A 19,733-nucleotide genomic window follows, 5' to 3' on the forward strand; every position below is an offset into this window, starting at 1 on the left:
GATGATGAGATCTGCAGCTTTCGTGTGGCCTTGCAGCTAAACCTCACAGATTTGTAGAGGGATGTATATTCCCTTTAGATTTGCATCCTCCCTTCCTTTCCCAGACACAGACACATGAAGAGAAAAACTGCTACCCAAGGCAACTCTTAGAGGATGGCCTGGGCAGGGAGACTGTGATGAATTGCTCACACATAGCTAATGGGCAACCGTTTCATTTCTTTATTAGATTTGACATCCTGGTATTGATTTAAGAAGGCTCTGCTTCATGTATAGAACAGATAAAGATTAATGTAGGGGATGGATCATTTTAAGAGACTTGATAATCAGCATTGACTATTTGGTACATAGGAAGCTGATTCTTTAGTTGTCCTGCGTGTGAAAGGTTTGCTGTCCCAAGCATTAAATCCCTGCAGAGACTGGTGGGCAGCCAAGGCTTAATCCTTTAACAGGTTTATTGTTCTTCCAAGTGTTCATTTAAGTGGACTTGCTGTGGCTAAAAAGAGGAAGAAGGAGGGCAAAAGGATGGCAGAGTGAGCAGAACACGGCAATTGACTTGAAAATATTACTACCGCAGTTCACTACATTCCTCACAGGAAAATGCATGGAAAGGAAGGACTGTAGAAGTCCCCTTAGTTAATGTCCATAAAAAGATTAACAGAAGGTTTCTAGCACTTCTGTGTCCCCAGCAAAGGGTGTTATCCTGGTAATGATCCAATTCTCTATGGCTGTTTCACCTCTTCTCTTTTATTAGGGGCAGGAAAAACCATGAATGTGAAAATCTGTGCATTGGTGAAAACCACCCTTACGATATTGACGTGGGTCCGCTGCGAAGCATGTAAAGACATTGATTTTGTAGCTCAGAGACAAAGGGGCACTCAAAATTAAAATCTCATTTCTCCCTGAAAAATTTGTACCTTCTACAGCCCCAAGCAACAACTAAGATTACAACAATTCAAAGGCACTAGTGAGAAAAAAGGCTACATTCTGCCTTTGACAGCACGTTGTGTAGTTAGTTTCACTGTTTCCCTGCTCTAGATAGCTAGTTTCTTGGAAAAAAACTCTTAAAATCACCAACAGGGGAGCAGAAAAACCCTTAAAATTAACATCAAGTTAACAGTGTCCATTTAAGGCCAACTAAGATGGTTTTAAAAATAAAACAAACTGTTTATATTTTAAAACCATTAACTGATCATATGTATAGCCTTAAAATTGCTAAAAAGAAGTTTATTTTAAAAGTAAACTGTAAGGATTTTTACCTGCCAAGATCAGGTCTTACAGTGCTGTGTTTTGCCTACAAGAGTCAATTCAAACAGAAAGCAGTGCCGGAGTTAAAACGCAGGACTACAAGTCAGAACTTGTAGGTTCTGTTCCTGGCTCTGCCATTTGCTCAATGTGTGACTTAAGAATGGCCCTACTTGGTCAGACCAAGGGTCCATCTAGCCCAGTGTCCGGTCTTCCGACAGTGGCCAGTGCCCCAGAGGGAATGAACAGAACAAGGAATCATCAAGTGATCCATCCCCTGTCGCTCATTCCCAGCTCCTGGCAAACAGAGGCTAGCGACACCATTCCTGCCCATCCTGGCTAATAGCCATTGATGGACCTATCCTCCATTAATTTATCTAGTTCTTTTTTGAACCCTGTTATGGTCTTGGCCTTCACAACATCCTTTGGCAAGGCGTTCCACTGGTTGACTGTGAGTTGTGTGAAGAAATACTTCCTTTTATTTGTTTTAAATCTGCTGCCTATTAATTTCATTTGGTGACCCCTAGTTCTTGTGTTATGGGAAGTAGTAAACAACACTTCCTTATCTACTTTCTCTACTCCAGTCATGATTTTATAGACCTCAATCATACCTCCCCTTAGCTGTCTCTTTTCCAAGCTGAAAAGTCCCAGTCTTATTAATCTCTTCTTACATGGAAGTCATTCCATACCCCTAATGATTTTTGTTGCCCTTTTCAGAACCTTTTCCAATTCCAATACATCTTTTTTGAGATGGGCAACCACATCTGCACACAGTATTCAAGGTGTAGGAGTATCAGGGATTTATATAGAGGCAAGTCACTTCACCATTCTCTCATTAAGTATCAGAGGGGTAGCCGTGTTAGCCAATATATCTGTTAGTCTTAAAGGTGCCACAGGACTCTGTTGTCTCTCATTAAATTTCTTCCTCTATTATAAGAGGATTCTGATACTTCCCTATCTCATGAGTGTAGATATTGGGAGTTTTAATACACTGTGAAGTGCTTTGATACCCATAAGCATAGGGAACAGTGTCATCAACAACTTTTGCAGAAGTGCAGAGCACTAAAGTTGGGTCCTAGTAGCCAAGAAGATACAATTTTCAAAAATTTTGTTTTAACAATTTTAAGTTAGCCCACATATTGCCTAAGCATTTTGAACCCCCAAGAGTAGTCTGTAACTTATAATACATCTAGATCACCTTTAACAATAGCCTATTTTCAGTTGTTAGTTATAATTCTCATAGTTGTGCAGACAATAGATCACAACCACATAATTTTGTATACATGGAACCTCATACTGATGAACCATTTGTTGGAACCGCACAGTCAGACTGAGGGGAAACATTAACTTCATTAAAATTAATGTTTCTTTATTAGTGCTGCTACCTTATTTAAGCAGTTTATCACAAATTTAAACAGTGCCCTACAGATCGCCCTTATTTTGATTTAAATCATTCCCTGCTTGCTTCGAGGTCCTCCACCCAAATTGCTCATGAGGTGCTGTAAATTATATTCACGCCCCCTTCACTCTTCAGGGCACCGGGTATATTTACTGAAGCAAACAAATATCCATCTTGTCTGTGACTACGGATATTTGATGGGAATTAGACAAGGAGAACTGGGAAGGGAGACTGGCTAGAGGCCACTTCCTGGAAAAGAGCAAAGAGCCAGGAGCTGCAGATGCTGTTCCATGCACTTGAATGGATCAAACTCAAGAAAGAGACAGTCTCTCATTATCTCTCCAAAGGCCAGATGCACGAAGCAGTATTTAATTAACTAGTCTTCATCACTGCGTTTATCCGGAGAGGTCAGAGTACTTCACAGTGCCACTGTGCATTGCTATGGGGGATGCACAGCTGAAGGAGTGTGCCATTATTAGACAAGCCAAGCCTGGTCTTCTTCCCTCTTCCCCCACCCCAGCCATAAATACAAACGAGACACTCAAAGGCCAACCTCCCCCCAAGGCCATTTAATTAGATTCAACTGGGATTTTTCTGACTATTACTGAATGCATTCAAAAGCCCAAATGAGAGCCTCCCAATTTACCTGGTCCTGGGTCAGTAAGCACAGAATGTGTGCAGGAGCATTTTACCGGCACAAACACACACACGGTAAAGAAGTGCAGTTAGTGACTCACCGAATGCACAGGAAAGGAGCTGTGCCGGTTGAGAAAGGAGTTAGAGACGGACATACTGAGGCCCTGAGTGGCACTGGTGTCCTCGGGGGCGAAGGGCACTTTAGTTTGCTGGACACAGTAGGAGACAGAAGAGAAGGAAGAGGCAGCATAGGAGGCCTGCTGAACAGGAGAGAGAAAGCAAGAGAGGAAACAAAGAAAGCAAGCACAGAACAGGCTATGAATAAAAGGTGAGAAATGCTATTTTTAAAACAATGCATTTAAAGTTGCTTACTACACAAATAGCTACTTGGGCTGTTCATAGGACTCCAACCCCTCATTCTGAGCCAGTCACACTGATGCGTGCTTCTGAGCTCGAGAGACACTGCAAAAACAATTCAAATCCTCCTCATTTCACAGGTCTCTTAAGAACAATCCCCCCTCCCAGCTCACTCATGCTAATCCGCTGCTTAGGTGCACAAGTGAGCTCTTCTCTACTGCCTCTCCCTGCATAGCACAGGCCAGAGGAGCTCAAAGAAGTGGACACCCAGTAGCAGCCACTGCCAAGCAGTGGAACTGGCCCTTACTTCCAGATGTTAGGCAGGCTGTTTCTGTGGATTGTTTACTTTGCCAGCCAGCAGCCTGGGAACTTGGGTCTCTGCAGCCTGAGAGATGAGTCTTCTCAGGCACCGTGGGGGATCCTGGGTCAGGGATAACTTTCAGTGTTTTAAGATTTTCATTCAAAACCAAAATTATATCCCAGTTTCACAAGAGGGAGATACTGTAACTTTAAGTATCAAAACATACCACGCTGACTATTCTAGTGTACTTGTATGAGGGAGAGTCAGTCATTAAAGATCTGGAGGACACTAAGCACAATGGCTCTTTCTGGCCCTTCTGCACTCCTCAGCTCAGACTCTTTGATTTTAAGTACGCATGTGTCAGTGATCAGATTTGAAGCTCACAAAGAAAGGATTTTTTCAATTTTATACAGAAGAGTTCATCCAGCAAAACTTGCTTGTGGCTAGAAAGTACCCTGCAGCCACACAATTCGCTTTGGCTGAATCTCTCTGGGCAGCCAGAGCACATCCACTGCAATGGGTTTTACAGTCCTTGTTGAATGAGCCATCATCTGCTTGGAGAGTTCAGCATCACCACTTCCCAAATGGATTTATGTGAGGCTGCTTCAGGAAACCTCTAAACCTCTGCTTCAGGCAAACCTCAAGCAACATCTTGATGGTATCATCTTGCAAGGAGTAAAAAAATGCCCAGAAGGCAGAACCATGATCTCTTTGCCAACCAGATTATTATTAAAGGGCAGTACAGGTGTGGTAGAGCCTAAAGGAAATGCTTTCTTTCTACTGACTTAAATTAGGAAAAGGGGCAGAATTCCCTACTCTAACTACTAGAGTGTTAAATAGCTCATACACCCTGGCTAGAGATCAATATTTTGCATAGCACTTCTCATACCAAAGAATCGGAGTATACCTTCATAATCCGTCACTGAAATAGGGAGCTGGTGGGATGATGAGTAAATGGGACATGACAGCGACTGAGGAGAAATTCTGACCACATATAAAGGGGCATCCCTCAGCTTGGTGTCCTTGCAAAACAGACAGGACTTTGGGTTTTAAGGTCTCAGTCAAGGAACCCCACACACAGTAAAACTGCATTGCACTCAATTTGTCTATCTTGGAAGGACAAATTCACTCTGCTAGGATTTAAGCTTATGGTTAAATGGTGTCCCTAGCCTCTGTTCGTCAGAGGATGGAGATGGATGGCAGGAGAGAGATCACTTGATCATTGCCTGTTAGGTTCACTCCCTCAGGGGCACCTGGCATTGGCCACTGTCGGTAGACAGATACTGGGCTAGATGGACCTTTGGTCTGACCCGGTACGGCCTTTCTTATGTTCCAGGGAATCTAGATGCTTTGAACCTGCAGCGTGGAACTCTCAGCTTTCCCTTTGATGGAGAAAAATGCACTGGGATAGTCAGAAGTCAGCACAGATAAGAGCTGAGGAAATATGCCAATAGGGACTAACATGAATGATTCTTTCATGCAACATGGGAGGCAAGCATCACCTCTTGAAGGCCTGAAGTAAACTTGTCAAGTTAAGCAATAGTACTATGGCCCATTCTTTACAATTCCTCCAGGCCTGCTACTAAAGCTGCAGCAACAGGAATTAGCTGCTAGGGCCCAGGAGCTGTTTTTACCCCCATACTAGTTTGTTAGTTTTATTTTTTTTAAAATCCCTGAAGTGAGGAGGCTGAAGTAAAAAGAGGGCACTATGAAAAACATTTAGAGGAAACCCTCCCAAAAAAACCAACCAAACAAAAAAAAACCCTGGGTAAAATCCTGGCTCCACTGAAGTCAATGGCAAAAGTCCCACTGACTTAAATGAGGGCATGATTTCATCCACAGTGCTCAAAACTGGCATTCAAGCCCCCACGGCACCCACACCATCATGCTCAAAGTGCACTGGCTATGTGCTGGGGACTGAAAGGGCAAGATGAATGTGGTGGGTTTTTCTTTCTAGATGGCCAAGTGGAATTCCTGTTCTGAAGCAGCAAAAACCTCAAGTCAGATTCGACCAGAAAAAGGACAAGTCCTGTTTTAAAGAAAGGCAAAATGGCAAAGCTGGCACCGGAATGGCTCCCCAGCTCCTTGTGAATATGGAATATGGAACAGCAGGAGACTATGGGGAGCACACATGTTTGTGAGATGTACTGGACACACTAGGGCTCTTTGGCACAATCTTTGTTACGACAGACTATACAAGGAGCAACTAAGTATAAATGGTTGCTCCTAGCCAGTTTTCTGACCACTGGCTGAGAAGTTTTATCTAAGAATGTGTGGTCTGTAGCATGGTTTAGCTATCACGGACGTCGGAAAAGTTATTGTCTGGATTGGCCACTGTTAGTAGCAAATGTGATTAAAGAGGACAGTAGCCAACACAGTTTCGACCACAGTGTAGGCAAGGCTTCTGAGTCTCAATTTTGGTTTTTCAAAGCTCATGAGGCGTGCTCTCAATTTGAGGGTTGGAATGAAGAATGGTGGTTAAACTAGGTCATGCAAGATGTCTGAAAAACACGTTAACTTTAGGTTTCAGGGAGTGTAACCCAGGTAATGTAAACATAAAGACATTGATCCCGACCTGCAGTCTTCCAGGAACACAAGCACTAGAGAATGAAAAGAAGGTCACTTCCCCAAAGCTGTTCCTAGAAGTCAAACTGTCTTTGTTCGGCAGAATACGGAGGGTGTCACTCACCAGCTGTCGCTGTTTTGGCGGAAGGGCAGGGGGTGGTGCCAGTTCTTGCGACGAGTCCGTGCTGCTGAACGAGTCGTTGAACCCATAGACTTCCATGAGGTGCTTGTTTTTCTGCTGGTAGATGTGTTCGTTCTGAGGTGTCTGGTAGAACATGGATGGCTGCGGCTCTGAGTAGTCTTCCATAAACTGCAAATATGCCAGCACTGTAATACAAATCAGGACCACACTCATTGCTGTTGACCAGTCCACTACAGCCTTTTCAGTAACAGAGGTAACAAGTGGGCAGGATCCTTCCCCCATAAAGAAAGCAAAACCAAAATACAAATGGACACACTGAACCCGTTATTGGACTTTGCTTCAGGAGGGTGAACAGAGCCAGTTTGTCATGTTTCCCCATACTAGGCCACATCCAGACTATGGGGGCTATAGCAACATGGCTACAGTGCCTTAGCTCTGAGGCTGTAAGCCTGTAGTGTAGATGCAGATTACAAGCAATGAAGGGGTTTTTCTATCCCTGTAGTAACTTCACCTCCTTAAGCAATGGTAGCTAGGTTGACAGAAGCATTCTGGGGCTCGGGAATGTGAATTTTTAAGCACAGATCAGGCCTAGTACAGTGATCTGTTCACATTGGCTGAAAGCAGCTGCAAACATCATCATACCTCAAGAGGGGGCATCAGTTCACCCTTCATTAGGATTCACTGGAGGGCCAGCCAATCCAATTGTCTGATCGGCTGTCTCCTTTAAAGCGGCCCAAGGCCCAGTTCTGAGTTTGCTTCTAAGCAACCATGCTCCAAAAAGTTGCGCTGGTCTAACACTAACCTATGCCAACTTGCTCCAAATCTCGGGCCAATGGCTATAAATATTTCTAGAACATGGAGACTTAGGTCTTTGTCTATACAGTTATCAGGTGCTATCACCACAAAACAAGCTACCTTGAGATTCAGAATTATACAGAGGAAAGGGGAACCAGACAGCCTGATAACTGGAAAAGAGGATTTAGATAACAGGGTCCAGATTATACATGAACTTGCCAAGCAAAGCTGGATGGTGAGAGACTGGTGTTTAACTCACATTCATTTTTTATTTGGGGCCTTTTCAATGCCCCTGACAGGTATCAAGTAAAGTATTTTGGGATATTTATTATGGGGCATAATTTCAAGTGAGATGATTATCCACTATCACTTTCTTCCCTGGAATTGCCTCCAAAGTGAAGTACGTCTTCAAAGGACAACGTCCACTTGCAGCATCAAATAAGAAATATTTTCACAAACTGGTTTTTCAATTCAGTAAAAATATTTTATTTGGGCTTAAATGATTCCAACATTGCAGCACTGTGCTGCTGCATGAGAAACAGACAGTGAAACCAAGTAGAAATCAAACCAGCTAACAAGGCAGTTTTTGCCTTCCCAGCTGAGTGAAGTGCAGGTAGTTAAAAAAAACTTGCGTAAACAGTGAAAAGTAAATTGGATTTTAAAAAACTCCTTCAGGTTGAATAATCCGAGGTACTTTTAGAAGCAGGAAGTGACATTTTGTTTAAAACAAATCTTTTTAATCTTTCAGTGTCCCTGATCACTGTCCCTTTCATCCTGCCACCCTCAATACTACCATTGCCTCTACAAATCATAGCTGTCCACAATCACTCACACACAGCACATGGCTCCCTTGCTTTCCACCAGACAAAGCAGCATGTCCACCGCACCCATCCTCAAACCTCTCAACTGACTCTCTTCTCTTTGCTGGATGAAATTCAAAACTGCTTCATTCTGAATTAGGGTGACCAGACAGCAAGTGTGAAAAATCAGGACAGGAGGTGGGGGGTAATAGGATCCCATATAAGAAAAAGACCCCAAAATCGGGACTGTGCCTATAAAATCAGGACATCTGGTCACCCTATTTTGAACAGACATGATGGCCTTCCTCATGGACTTGTCTCTTCAAACTCATCCAGCATGTCTTCTCCCAGGCTACTGCCAGCGCTAGCGGGAAAGCCTTCTCATTTAGAACTGCAGCCATCTGGAACAGGGTCTTTCCACTTCACTGAGTCATCTCAAATTTCTGCTGCAAACCTCTCTCTCTCCCCCGCCCCTTTCCTAAACATCTCAATGTGTCTCTAATTCTGCAACAGAATCCAAATGCTGTAAAGCATTTTTGGATTGCAGCTTGTAGGGAAGATGCTAGACATAATAAGGCCCCAATCCCACAACAGGATCCTCACGAGTGGACCTTTGTACCTGCGTAGTGCCCCACTGAAGTCAGTGGGACTCAGTACAGGCACAAGGCCTATCTGTGCACTTCTGATTGCAGGACTAGGGCCTTAGTTGTATTTTACTGTACAGGCAAGACACCCACTTTTCCAACTGCTACAAAAAACTAGGGTGATTAAGGATGGAAAATAACTTTGCAAAATCTGAGGAGAGAAGCGGAGGGCAGAGTACAGAGCACAGCACCATTCAAGCACTTTAAAAAGGCTGATCGGCATCTTTTTCAGATTCACAAAGTGTTCTACTTATTATTAGTGACATATTATTTTTCCCTCATGTAAGTTTTTAAGTCTAATCATTAAGTGGCAAACATTCAGCCTTTGCTGGTGTTCCAGCTGCAACAAACCAATGTCAATAATAAAAGCTTTATGTGCAGTCATCAGAATGCAACATGAACCCTTTATGCAAAACACAGAGGCCAGATCCCACCACATGAGGTCTGCAACCCAAAAGCACAGCACTATGTGCTGCTCCAGCCAATGGCAATCTACAAGCTGTCCAATTTCAAAGAGGATGCAGCAGCCTCATATAAGTAAGTGTCAGCAGGAAGGACCGCTCAGCACTTGTCGCCTACACCTTTTTTGAGACTTCCTCTGATATTTTTAAACTTTACTTAGAAGAGGAGACTAAAAGCTGTCCAAAAAGTACAGCTCGAACTAACTAAATAAAAAGGAGCTATGGCAGCCAAAGTGCAGAAAAACACTGTGTAGCACAACTCTGTTGCTACACCTCAATCTTGAGCAGTAACACCTGATACTATTCCAGTCGTAAGACCTCACACAGTTCTGCCAATGTTCATCACACTGCTGTCCTGCAGCATCCCTGCAGATCCCACGCAGCTCTACCTGTGCCCCTCAATCCCGATCTTCAGTACCTTTCCTGGGCGCCTAACACAGCTCTACCAAAGAGCCTCACAACCTCTGCTGTTTCAGACTTTGTCCTTCCTAAAGCCAGGAGCGATCAGTGTACCGAAGTGTGTCTCTCTCTGTGGGGATATGCTTGTATTTTTACTGGTGTGGACAAATGACCATTAGGGTTAGGGCTGAGACCACCAAATTTATTCCACTGGCGATGTCATTTGTATTTGAACATAACTCTCTAAAGTGAGGGGATTAAGGCACTGATCCACCAAGGTCCTCTTATTTTACATCACTGCCATGTGTGTTTCCAAATACCAGCAAGTCTCAGCAGACCCAGCTATTCCCTTCATTATGTACAGTGAAATGTACACTCAGTACACCATGAAGCCATAGGACATACAAAAATTCCAGTTTATGATGCATCCGTATAGAACACCTATCCCTCCCTGTGCCTCTCCTGGGTGGAGAAATGGAGGCCAATAGGCTGAGACCGAAGGGCATATTCTGGGATAGGAGAGAAGCCAACGAGTCAGAGCCTGGACTTGGTGATCTCAACATTACATAGCCAACATTGGCATGTTCACACTAAGCCTTAATAAGGATTCAGCTACAAAACCATTTAACGTGCTACATTTAGCATACAGAGCTGAAGTACCAGCCAATACCAAAGGATCTACCGGGTTTAAAGGCTGCATTACAGCAGTAACGAGACGTGTCGGTGAAAAAGGTGACACATTAGCTTCTTGTGGAAAATTAAATTACAGTCCATGCATTAACTCAAGGCAGAGCGATTGAATGCAGTTGGCAGCCTTAACTTAATCTGTAAGGGAATAATGAAGAGCTCTTTTATCTCGGCTGTTTATGGCACTAATGCTCCCCATTGCCATGGCAGCTACTGCTCCCCTTGTTAGAACCAGTGCAGAGAAGGTGAGAGCGTCTCTGCTTCTACTCTGACTTCATCTACAATTTTAGGTTAAGGAAAAACCATATGAAATAGTGAAATACAATCCCTGAATTCAATGTTGCGGGGAGGGCCAGGGGGACAGAACACAAATTAAAGGGGCACACTGGCTCTTTAAAGGCCTCTGATCTTTAGCAGAAGGTTGAGAAAATGGAAACATTCCTGAGATTGCTCTTTGCATAGGCTCCCACCCATCTCCTGCCCTCCCCTCTGTGCTGCAGTTTTTAATGAGGCAGACATTCAAAAAGCAGATGGGGAAATTACATCACTGGCTCAGAGCAAGCTGCACATCCTGCAGTTTATTCCATACACCGAAGGGTGGAACAGGGGCTGCAGCCTCCTCAATGAACAGCAGAGATGTAAAGACAAAGTCTGAGGGAGTACACCTGGGGAAGAGGCAGGAGTGTGAGACATAATTTGAAGCATCTCCCTCCGCCCAGCTTATGTCAACCCAAAATCTAGAGAGAGAACACTTGAAAAGCCAGATTGTGGCTGGTTCACCTTACTGGGACCAAGTATGTGCGGTGGTCCTCTTACTTTCTGCTCTGAGTAGAAATCCCCCATCTACACAGTGTAAAATGCTCTCACTGTCAAAGGAATGAAATCTCTTTGGGCAACCTAGTAGGTTGTTGCACTCCACATGGTAACTGCCTCCTAGACAAATTCACAGACCCTGCTAGCTTCGCACCAGAGAGCCATCAGTACTTTGGTGTTGGCCTCTGGCCTGCTGCCACCAGGCTGACATGATCTCTTCTTGGGCTCCATTCTCAAAAACACAGCTGTGTACTGGAGATGGAGGCTTGCAGTTGCTGGTACCGGAAGCAGCACAACACTGGGGGGACAGAAGGGCCAGTCAGGCTTATATGCAGTGGCAGTTGACTTCTAGTCAAGGAACAGGAGAAGGCAAGAAAAAGCCAGAATGCAGGTGCCTGATGGATTGTGTGAAGGCACTGGAGGACTAGCAGCCCCTGATGTTGTATCATGGCGCTAACCTGCACCTAACACTGTGGATGGGTTGTATTAGCAGCTGATGAGATAAATTTGCTGAAGGCTCTGCCCTGTATTTGTAGTCATGTCAGCCAACTCAGGTTACTGCCACTACTGGGCATGAGTGATGGTTTGTGTGTGTGGACAGGGGTTGAGTCAATGGGAACGCTCAAGCTACACCTCATATTGGCCTACTAGTGAAGACAAGCTCAAAGAAGCTTTGCCATGACCTCTGGGGATGATACCTGCTTTTCAAATAGTTTATATCATCCTGGATATGACCAGCAACTGTCCTCAGCATAACTACAGCAATTAGAAACCAGCTGCTCAGATGGCACCATTCTGCACTTACTTCCCACTGACAGGGGGAGAAAAAGGGGCGAAGATAGAGAGAAAAATGAACAAATGACTCATCTCCAGATTCTAAGCTGTTTGGGGGCAGGATCCTGTTTTAGACTATAAGCTCTTTGTGGTTAAAATTGTTCTATACTCGTGCCTTGTACAGAATGAGAACATTGCTAGCTCTTAATAATAGTCTAGAACAGTTCACCACTAGCACAGTAACATGTACTCTTACAGCACTACATAAATAATAATTCAGGCCAGGGAGAAGGCTGCTGTTTGAAGTCTCTCTGGGCACAGTTCACAGTAATACATATGGTTAATTTAGACAGGACTTGCTGTACATTATTAATTAAAAGTCCACCTTTGTCTTTATTGTAACATTTCCTGCCAATAAATAAGTTGCCTGAAGATGACCCAGAACAGTGAGACCACAATGAAGTTGCAGCTGTGACAGCTCTAGACCTTTTTAACAAATGCATGTATTGTCAGTACCCCAGGAGTGTGTCCTGCACATATTGTGTAGATATGTTATCAGTGCCTCTCAATGTATGTAATTATACCAGGATATCTGCATGCATCAGTTCATTGTAAGATACAGCAGGTAGGCCAAAAGGGAGTGGTGGTGCTACCATAAAATCTTATTTCTGTCAATGTTTTACAGAAATTTGTTATGAGCAACAATAAGGTAAAGCTAACAACCACAGAACTGTAGCATGCTTACATGCAGGGTATGGACTATATATAGCAATCTCTCAGTGTCACAATTAATTGCACAACACATGAATGCAATTAAGGTGTCTGCTGCAATGTATAAAGTCAGGTTACACCCCAAATACTTCAGCCAGCTTTGCACCAAGGATGTCTTAACAACAGACTACATGCTGGATAACAACATCTCCCCTCCTAACAATACAATCTAATCAATGCTTCAGAGCCTTCTGATAGCTTCAGATTACAGAAGGCAGCTAATTCTAAAAGCCCAGTTAAACATCAAAGATGACTCACTTGCAGGCCTTGTTACTGGGGTTAACAGTGCACACAAGCAGTAAAGAAAAGATAGCTGTTTACATTGTTTTTAAGTAACTCTCCTTGACTTCATAGGATAACAGAAAAGAATGAAGAGGGGCTTAGACAGCCAGGCAAATAGCCCAAGCCACTCTTTTCATTATGAATGGGGTCACCAAATTGCCTTTAGCCCAAACATCTCCAGTCACGCAGGTGCCCATAGAGAGTTGAGTCTTCGCCCCCATGCACCAGCTTGCAAGGAATGAATCTGGGCTTGGATGAAGCCCTTACTAAAAAGAAGAGTCAATATGTAGAAATGAGCGGTGTGCCGGATCCTGTGACCAGCAATGAGGATTTGCACCAATTCAGTTAGTGCTGCACACAAGCCATATGGCTGTTACCACTAAATCATTTGGGAGAGCTTCAGTTATTGACTCTGACTAAGTAACGTACTAGCCTATATTTCCTTTGTGATGTCTACAAGCCAGCACTGTAGCTCCCTGCTATTCACTCTACGTACCTTTAAACATTTTGCCTTACCTTGCTCACAAGAGCCAGATACACCTCTACCCCGATATAACGCGACCCGATACAACATGAATTCAGATATAACACGGTAAAGCAGCGCTTTGGGGGGCGGGGCTGCACCACTGTTGGCTAAGAGAAAGACAACAGCGCTGCTTGGCAGCACAGTTCAGCTAACAACTCCCAGTGCGCAAGCCAACAGCACCCCCGCTCCTCGTGAGCGATCAGAGGCGCGGGCAGGTACAGGACGCATCGGCCAGCCCGAGATGGCCGGGAGTGGAGTCCTCTAGGTAACAGCCCATCAGCCCCCCGTGGCAAGGTGCCGACACACACAAGCGGACCCGTCTCTACCTGCACAGAGCTCGTTATTTTGTCACCACATCGAACACGCTTCCGGAGTGGCCACCCGCAGGGCCAGCCTCACCCGGCTCCCGCATCTCCCGGTGATCCGGGGCAGCGGGGCACAGCAAAAGGGCACAGTGGGAGAGACGTTGGACCCGCCGGCACAGCGCCCAGCCCGAGCCTCATCCCACCCCACCGGGCCCAGTTCCCTGTCGAGGAGTCAGGCTGCATGGTCCCTGCTGCCCACATAGCAAAGGCTCCCGAGGACAGCGTTCTATCGGGGTAGAGGTGTATAAGTTATTGTCTATATCACATATTATATATGTGGACAGTGTACCGAACTACTGCAATAAACTGGCCTCTCAGGATTGGGCCCCGGTCAGGTTCTACTCTCAGTGCAAGCAGTACGGGTTGCAAGTGTGGCCTGGACAACTTGGGCACTGTCCTTACCAATGGAGATGCTGCTTTTTGATGATGAACTTTTGTTTTTTTAATATGGTCATGTAAGAAAGGAATTGGCTGAGGTTTGATATAACAGTGACCAGCTAAGCAAGCCAGGCAAGTTTCAAACCCAGCCTCTTCCCATGAGAATACTGCAAACGACAAACCCAGGTCAGAGCCAGCTTGGCATTTTTCAAATCTCCTCTTGGCTGGGCTGAGAGTCACATTATAAAATACGGTTGATGCTGAATGATGAGACCGTGCACACAATCTATTTAAATGAAGAACTGGAAAGCTAGCCCGTGGCTGATCACTTGCTGGATCTTATCACACATTCCAGTGCTCAGTTCATTCCCTGATGAATCAGTATAGCTGCTCCCTTTCAATGAGCCCCCCATGTTTTAAGCAAGGGATCTACTGTTTTGTGAAAATTAAGGTAATCAGAATACGGTCATGACCTCTAGTCCTCAGAGCCACTGCTTGAGGAGCTGGGAGTTTGGTTAACGATGGAAAGACCTGGCATTCACGCCGTGCTCATTTTAATAATGTATCATCTTATGCTTAAAATGAAGACAGTGACCCAGACAAAATGGCAGCATTGGACACCATCGTGACAGGCTACTCCTGTGCTGCCATGCCGGGGTGATCACAATCTGGATGCTAAACTGCCGGGCTGGCAGCGCTAGGTTTAAGTGGGGAGAAGGACCAGGAAAGAACCCCTCTCTCTGGGCTCTTGGAGATAGTCCAGCCCTCCTGCGAGGTGAGAAAGTGGCCATAACAACTTTGAGGTGATCTTGTGGGAATAAAATAGAGTGATCCAAAAGACAGGGCCACTCTGGCTTGAGACTGGTATGGAGAAAGAAACCATCCTTAAAGGCAGTGACAAGCTGTCAGATCTAACTGCTGCTCTCTGGCTCCCTTGTGGTGAGTCTACAACTAAAACTTACATTGGCATAGCTCTGTTGGTCAGGGGTGTGAAAAAACCCACCTCCCGACACAGCTATGCTGACAAACCCCTGAGTGGAGACACACCGATGCTGACAGAAGAGCACTGCAGTCGACACAGCTAACGCTGTTCGGGAGGCAGTGTTCTCACAGTGGCAGAACAACTCCTTCTGTTGGTATAGGCAAGGACTACACTAGGGGGCTATGCCAGAATAGGCGCTGTAGTGTAGACAGCCTAGGACAGAGTTAGAGCCTTTCACTCCTAAGGCTGGTCTACACTGAAAAGTTACATCAGCACAGCTGTGTCTCTCAGCAGTGTGAAAAATCCACATCTCTAAGAGATGTCGTTAAGCCGACCTAAACCCTGGTGTGGATAGTGGGCAGTTGACAGGAGAATTCATCTGTCGATCTAGCTAGCGCCTTTTGGGGAGGTGGATTAACTACCGCGATGAAAGAACCCCTCCCATCACTGAAGTGAGTGTCACACTTAAAATGTTGCAGTGGCACAACTGTGCCACCATAGTATTTTAAGGGCAGACAGTCATAGTCCTAGATTTCAATGGGAGTTAGGTGCGTAGGCACTTTTGAAAAATCCGACAGGTGCTTAAAGATGCAGATTGGCTTCCGAAGTACCTTTAAAAATCTGGCTCTTACTGGCAAAGGATTGGTGCTGCCCACCCATACGTTTTAGGTCGACCATTGTGACACCTGGCCCTAAGGGAATAGGGACATTATCACCTGTAGGACACTGGGGAGGTGAAGAATTTGAGGAAGGGAAAGAAAGAGAAATACCAATGCAGGCCCTTGCTTACTGTGTTTGTTTTTCTTCTCTGGCAGAGGAGGGGGGTTCTCTGGGTCACCCTTAGAGTCAGGAGCAGCAAACTCAGTAATGAATTCAACCGGCACTGAAGAATTGCCCTGCTGGAAGGGCAAGCCAGCAGCAAATGACGTGAAGGGTACTGACGAGAGAGCTCCTGGGTTCTGCATATCATCCTCTGAGATGTTATCATATTGTGAGGGGTGCCTCTCATAGGAAACTCTGCAGCCTGCATTATCTGAAGTCTGAGAGGCTGCACTCCTCCTCTTCTTCTCTGGCAAAGCTGGAGGAGTCTCTGTAGACTGTGTTCCTGTCAACGAGCTGCAGTATTGCGGCTGGGGGGAGCTGCCCTGGGGGAGCTGGAAAACATGTCCATGCAATGGGGAGCCACACTCGCCCAAAGACTCTGGCAATGGGCTGAGGATACTTGGCACCTGCTGAGGTATCTGGTCAGCATTAGAGAGGTCCTGCTGCAGGAATTCATAGTCCGGATCATAGTGATCTGTGTACAACAAAGAGGATAAGAACACCATGTGTTATTCATGCCTAAACCGAGTTACTGCATTACTGTCTATGTGATCCTTCTTCTTCTGTATCCCACCCAGCACTGTCAGTCACCTTTGTGATAACATCTCTTCAATTTAGAGCGCAAGCTCTTTGCACCAGAGACTGTTCTTCTACATCTTCTGGAAAGTGCCCAGCATACGGTTAGTAATAAGTGATTAGTGACAATAGTTCAACCCAGGAATCATTAGAGAGAGATTGTTTCTCTAGTGAATGCATTTTATTTGTTCCTCTTCATTGTTACATCTCCTTCAAAAATTTGAAAATAAAATAGCTTTAACCTAGCGGAGCTGCCCTTTTCGACTGATGGGCAGAAAAGGGGTTGAAACCAACAAGCATTTTAGCTTGTGACCCAAGTTGAGTCTGAATTCAGACTTCTATAGCTGAAAGATTTCTGAACTAACCCACTTCATGCCTTTCCTCACCCCCAACAGAATATAATTTACCACAGATCCACCAGCGGCAGTTATACTGGCAGGGCCCCATTATAATTCTGCCTCATGGCTCAGAAAAGATACAACACTAGAGTGACTTGGAACTCCCCAATGGCTCCGAAGAGATCTTCTCCTTACCTAATGTTTCACAGCTTGTGTTACGGGAGCACTGCCCACTGTCCCGGTCCAGTGAGGAGAGCTGCTCATCAGACTTGCTGAGCTTGCCCATGCTACTGCATGGCGAGAGGCGAGGGGATTCCCCTCCATAGGAGTGGCTGCCGCCTGACAGCCTCCTCTGTGCGTAACAGTCAGCATCAAAATCCTGAGGCAGAAACAAAGAAAAATTCTCATCAACTTGCCAGTGAACAGGAGAAATACTAAGAGAAAAAGGCACCCACTGGCAGTATGCAGAAAGGGGAGTGGGGATTGCCCGTGCTACACAGTACACTCCACTTAGAACGGGTCTGCCCAGGCTCCCAAGCTATGTTTATTTGCAGAAAGGTGGAAGAGAAAGATCATAGGATATCAGGGTTGGAAGGGACCTCAGAAGGTCATCTAGTCCAACCCCCTGCCCAAAACAAGACCAATCCCCAGACAGATTTTTGCCCCAGATCCCTAAGTGGCTCCCTCAATGATTGAACTCACAACTCTGGGTTTAGCAGGCCAATGCTCTAACCACTGAGCAATCCCTCCCCCCAAAGGAAGCAACTGACTCAAACGTGCAGCTGGCATTTCAGACAGCACGTACTGAGATCCAGGAACACATGTCACATGCTGTCAAAGAGAAGGCTGAGCTCTTCAGTAAAACACAAACCTGTTCACTACTTGGTACCGGAGCATCTTGAAGGCAACCAGACTTAGCTAAGGCATGTACATGGGGGTGAGGGGGGGGGGGGGTGTTGCGTCTCGGTGCCTCTCAAGCGGGCATGGACAAAGCTCTTCAGTCAGCATGATTGGCAGCTAAGTCCTTTATTTCTCTCCAGCATATTTCATTTATACAATTAATGCAGGCAATCAAGCAATTGCTAATTGGTTAATAAGGTGCAGACAGGCACAGCTGTAACTTCATTGGCTATTTAACATCCTGGCCAACCCTTTAATTTATTATCCTGTTATTGTCTCCCAGCAGATAAGAACTAGCTTCATCCTTGAAACTTGCATGTCAGTTTCTCACACTCTTATGCAAAACAATCCGACAGGGGGGGGGGGGAGGCGCGGCGCAGCTAGTGTTAAATGATAGTCTAAAAAAAAAAAGCTAGCAGCTGTGTTTATGGTTATATCTTCACCACAGTTAACTCGCGTTAACCCTCTTGAGCTAGTCTAGCTCAAGTGAGAGCAGCCTCACTGAGAAATAACACTAGAGCGGCACAGCCTGATTGGATTAGCAGCACAGAGCGGTCGTGTTAGCAGCTGACAAGCTGAGCTAACCTGAGCTGCAGCCTGTACCCCCGATGGACCAGCCAACTTGAGTTAAAAGCACCACCATGCTTGAGTTAAGTGTTCTGGTGCGTGGATGGGACTCGAGTTATAAATCAAGTTAACTCTGCAATGAGGACAAGTCCTTAGTTCTGTAAATCAGCACGTATATTTATAGCACTGTACCAATGACAAATAATGGCTGAGGGAAGGCAAACAACCCCCGTAGCGCCATCATTTCCTTAATTCCTCTATTACTCAGCCATTTTACCCATTACAAGCCCATTAGTGGACAGAAAACAGCTGCTCAAACCAGTCTCTTTAGGTTAACAGCTGTTTTAAGACGCAAGAGTCTGCATATGAAGTTTTGAGCTCTCCAATGTACTATATGAATCATGCCACACACAGAAACTTGGGTCTTGGTAAGTTCAGCCAATCATTCTGCATACTATGTTCTGTTACAGACAGACTCGCTTGTTCTTTAGGATCATTGAAGTCCATCACAGCTCAGAGCAACAGTTTGTAGCAATTTACTATTTAAATGGAACAGAAGCCTTAAAAAAAATAAAACTACACCTCTACCCTGATATAACGCTGTCCTTGGGAGCCAAAAAATCTTACCGCGTAATAGGTGAAACCGTATTATATCAAAATTGTTTTGATCCGCCAGAGCTCACAGCCCCGCCCCCCCGGAGCGCTGCTTTACCGCGTTATATCCGAATTCGTGTTATATCGGGTCGCGTTATATCGGGGTAGAGGAGTATGCATATTATTGTATGAAGTTTTAGGTGGCTGAATCTCCTCTCCAAGGAAAATCTGTCCATTCAAGTACAGTTCTTTAAAACAAGGGTTCTTTGGCAAGAGAGGAGATGCGCTGGGTGCTGCAGGAATGAAGACAGCAGCTTATTTCTTTCCAGAACATGATTCCAATGTTTTTAAAGGGTTATGCCATTACCTGTCTGTTGATTCCAATAGGTAAACTAGATCCACTGGTGGCTCGACTCATAGGTGCGACTACTGCCACTCTGGTAGGAGAAGGCGCCGACTGCCTTTTTTTAGGGGGCAAAGCTGGAGGAGGGCTGCAAGACAAAAAAAAAAAGTTCAGCAACTTCAAATACTTGATTATCCAAATGTTGCTTTGAGGCTCTAGGAGCCAGGATTCTATCTGCCTCACGACGTTAGGGATCCTTGACCAATTTATGCAC

At 45.2% G+C, this 19,733-nt stretch overlaps 1 protein-coding gene across 3 annotated transcripts in view; it reads right to left on the reverse strand.

The window, feature by feature from the left end:
* RAPGEF1 (Rap guanine nucleotide exchange factor 1) overlaps window positions 1–19,733 on the reverse strand; it is a 127,411-nt gene that overhangs the window by 36,091 nt on the left and 71,587 nt on the right. For all 3 annotated transcript variants that reach the window (XM_044992771.1, XM_044992769.1, XM_044992770.1), the window contains exons 7-10: window positions 19,484–19,607; window positions 17,251–17,434; window positions 16,110–16,616; window positions 6,625–6,827 (exon numbers count right to left, since the gene is read on the reverse strand). In XM_044992771.1, the coding sequence (XP_044848706.1) occupies window positions 6,625–6,827; window positions 16,110–16,616; window positions 17,251–17,434; window positions 19,484–19,607 (1,018 nt within the window). The remainder of the gene's footprint in view (window positions 1–6,624; window positions 6,828–16,109; window positions 16,617–17,250; window positions 17,435–19,483; window positions 19,608–19,733) is intronic.

The sequence above is a fragment of the Mauremys mutica genome, chromosome 18, assembly GCF_020497125.1.
Source record: "Mauremys mutica isolate MM-2020 ecotype Southern chromosome 18, ASM2049712v1, whole genome shotgun sequence".
Lineage (NCBI taxonomy): Eukaryota > Metazoa > Chordata > Testudines > Geoemydidae > Mauremys > Mauremys mutica.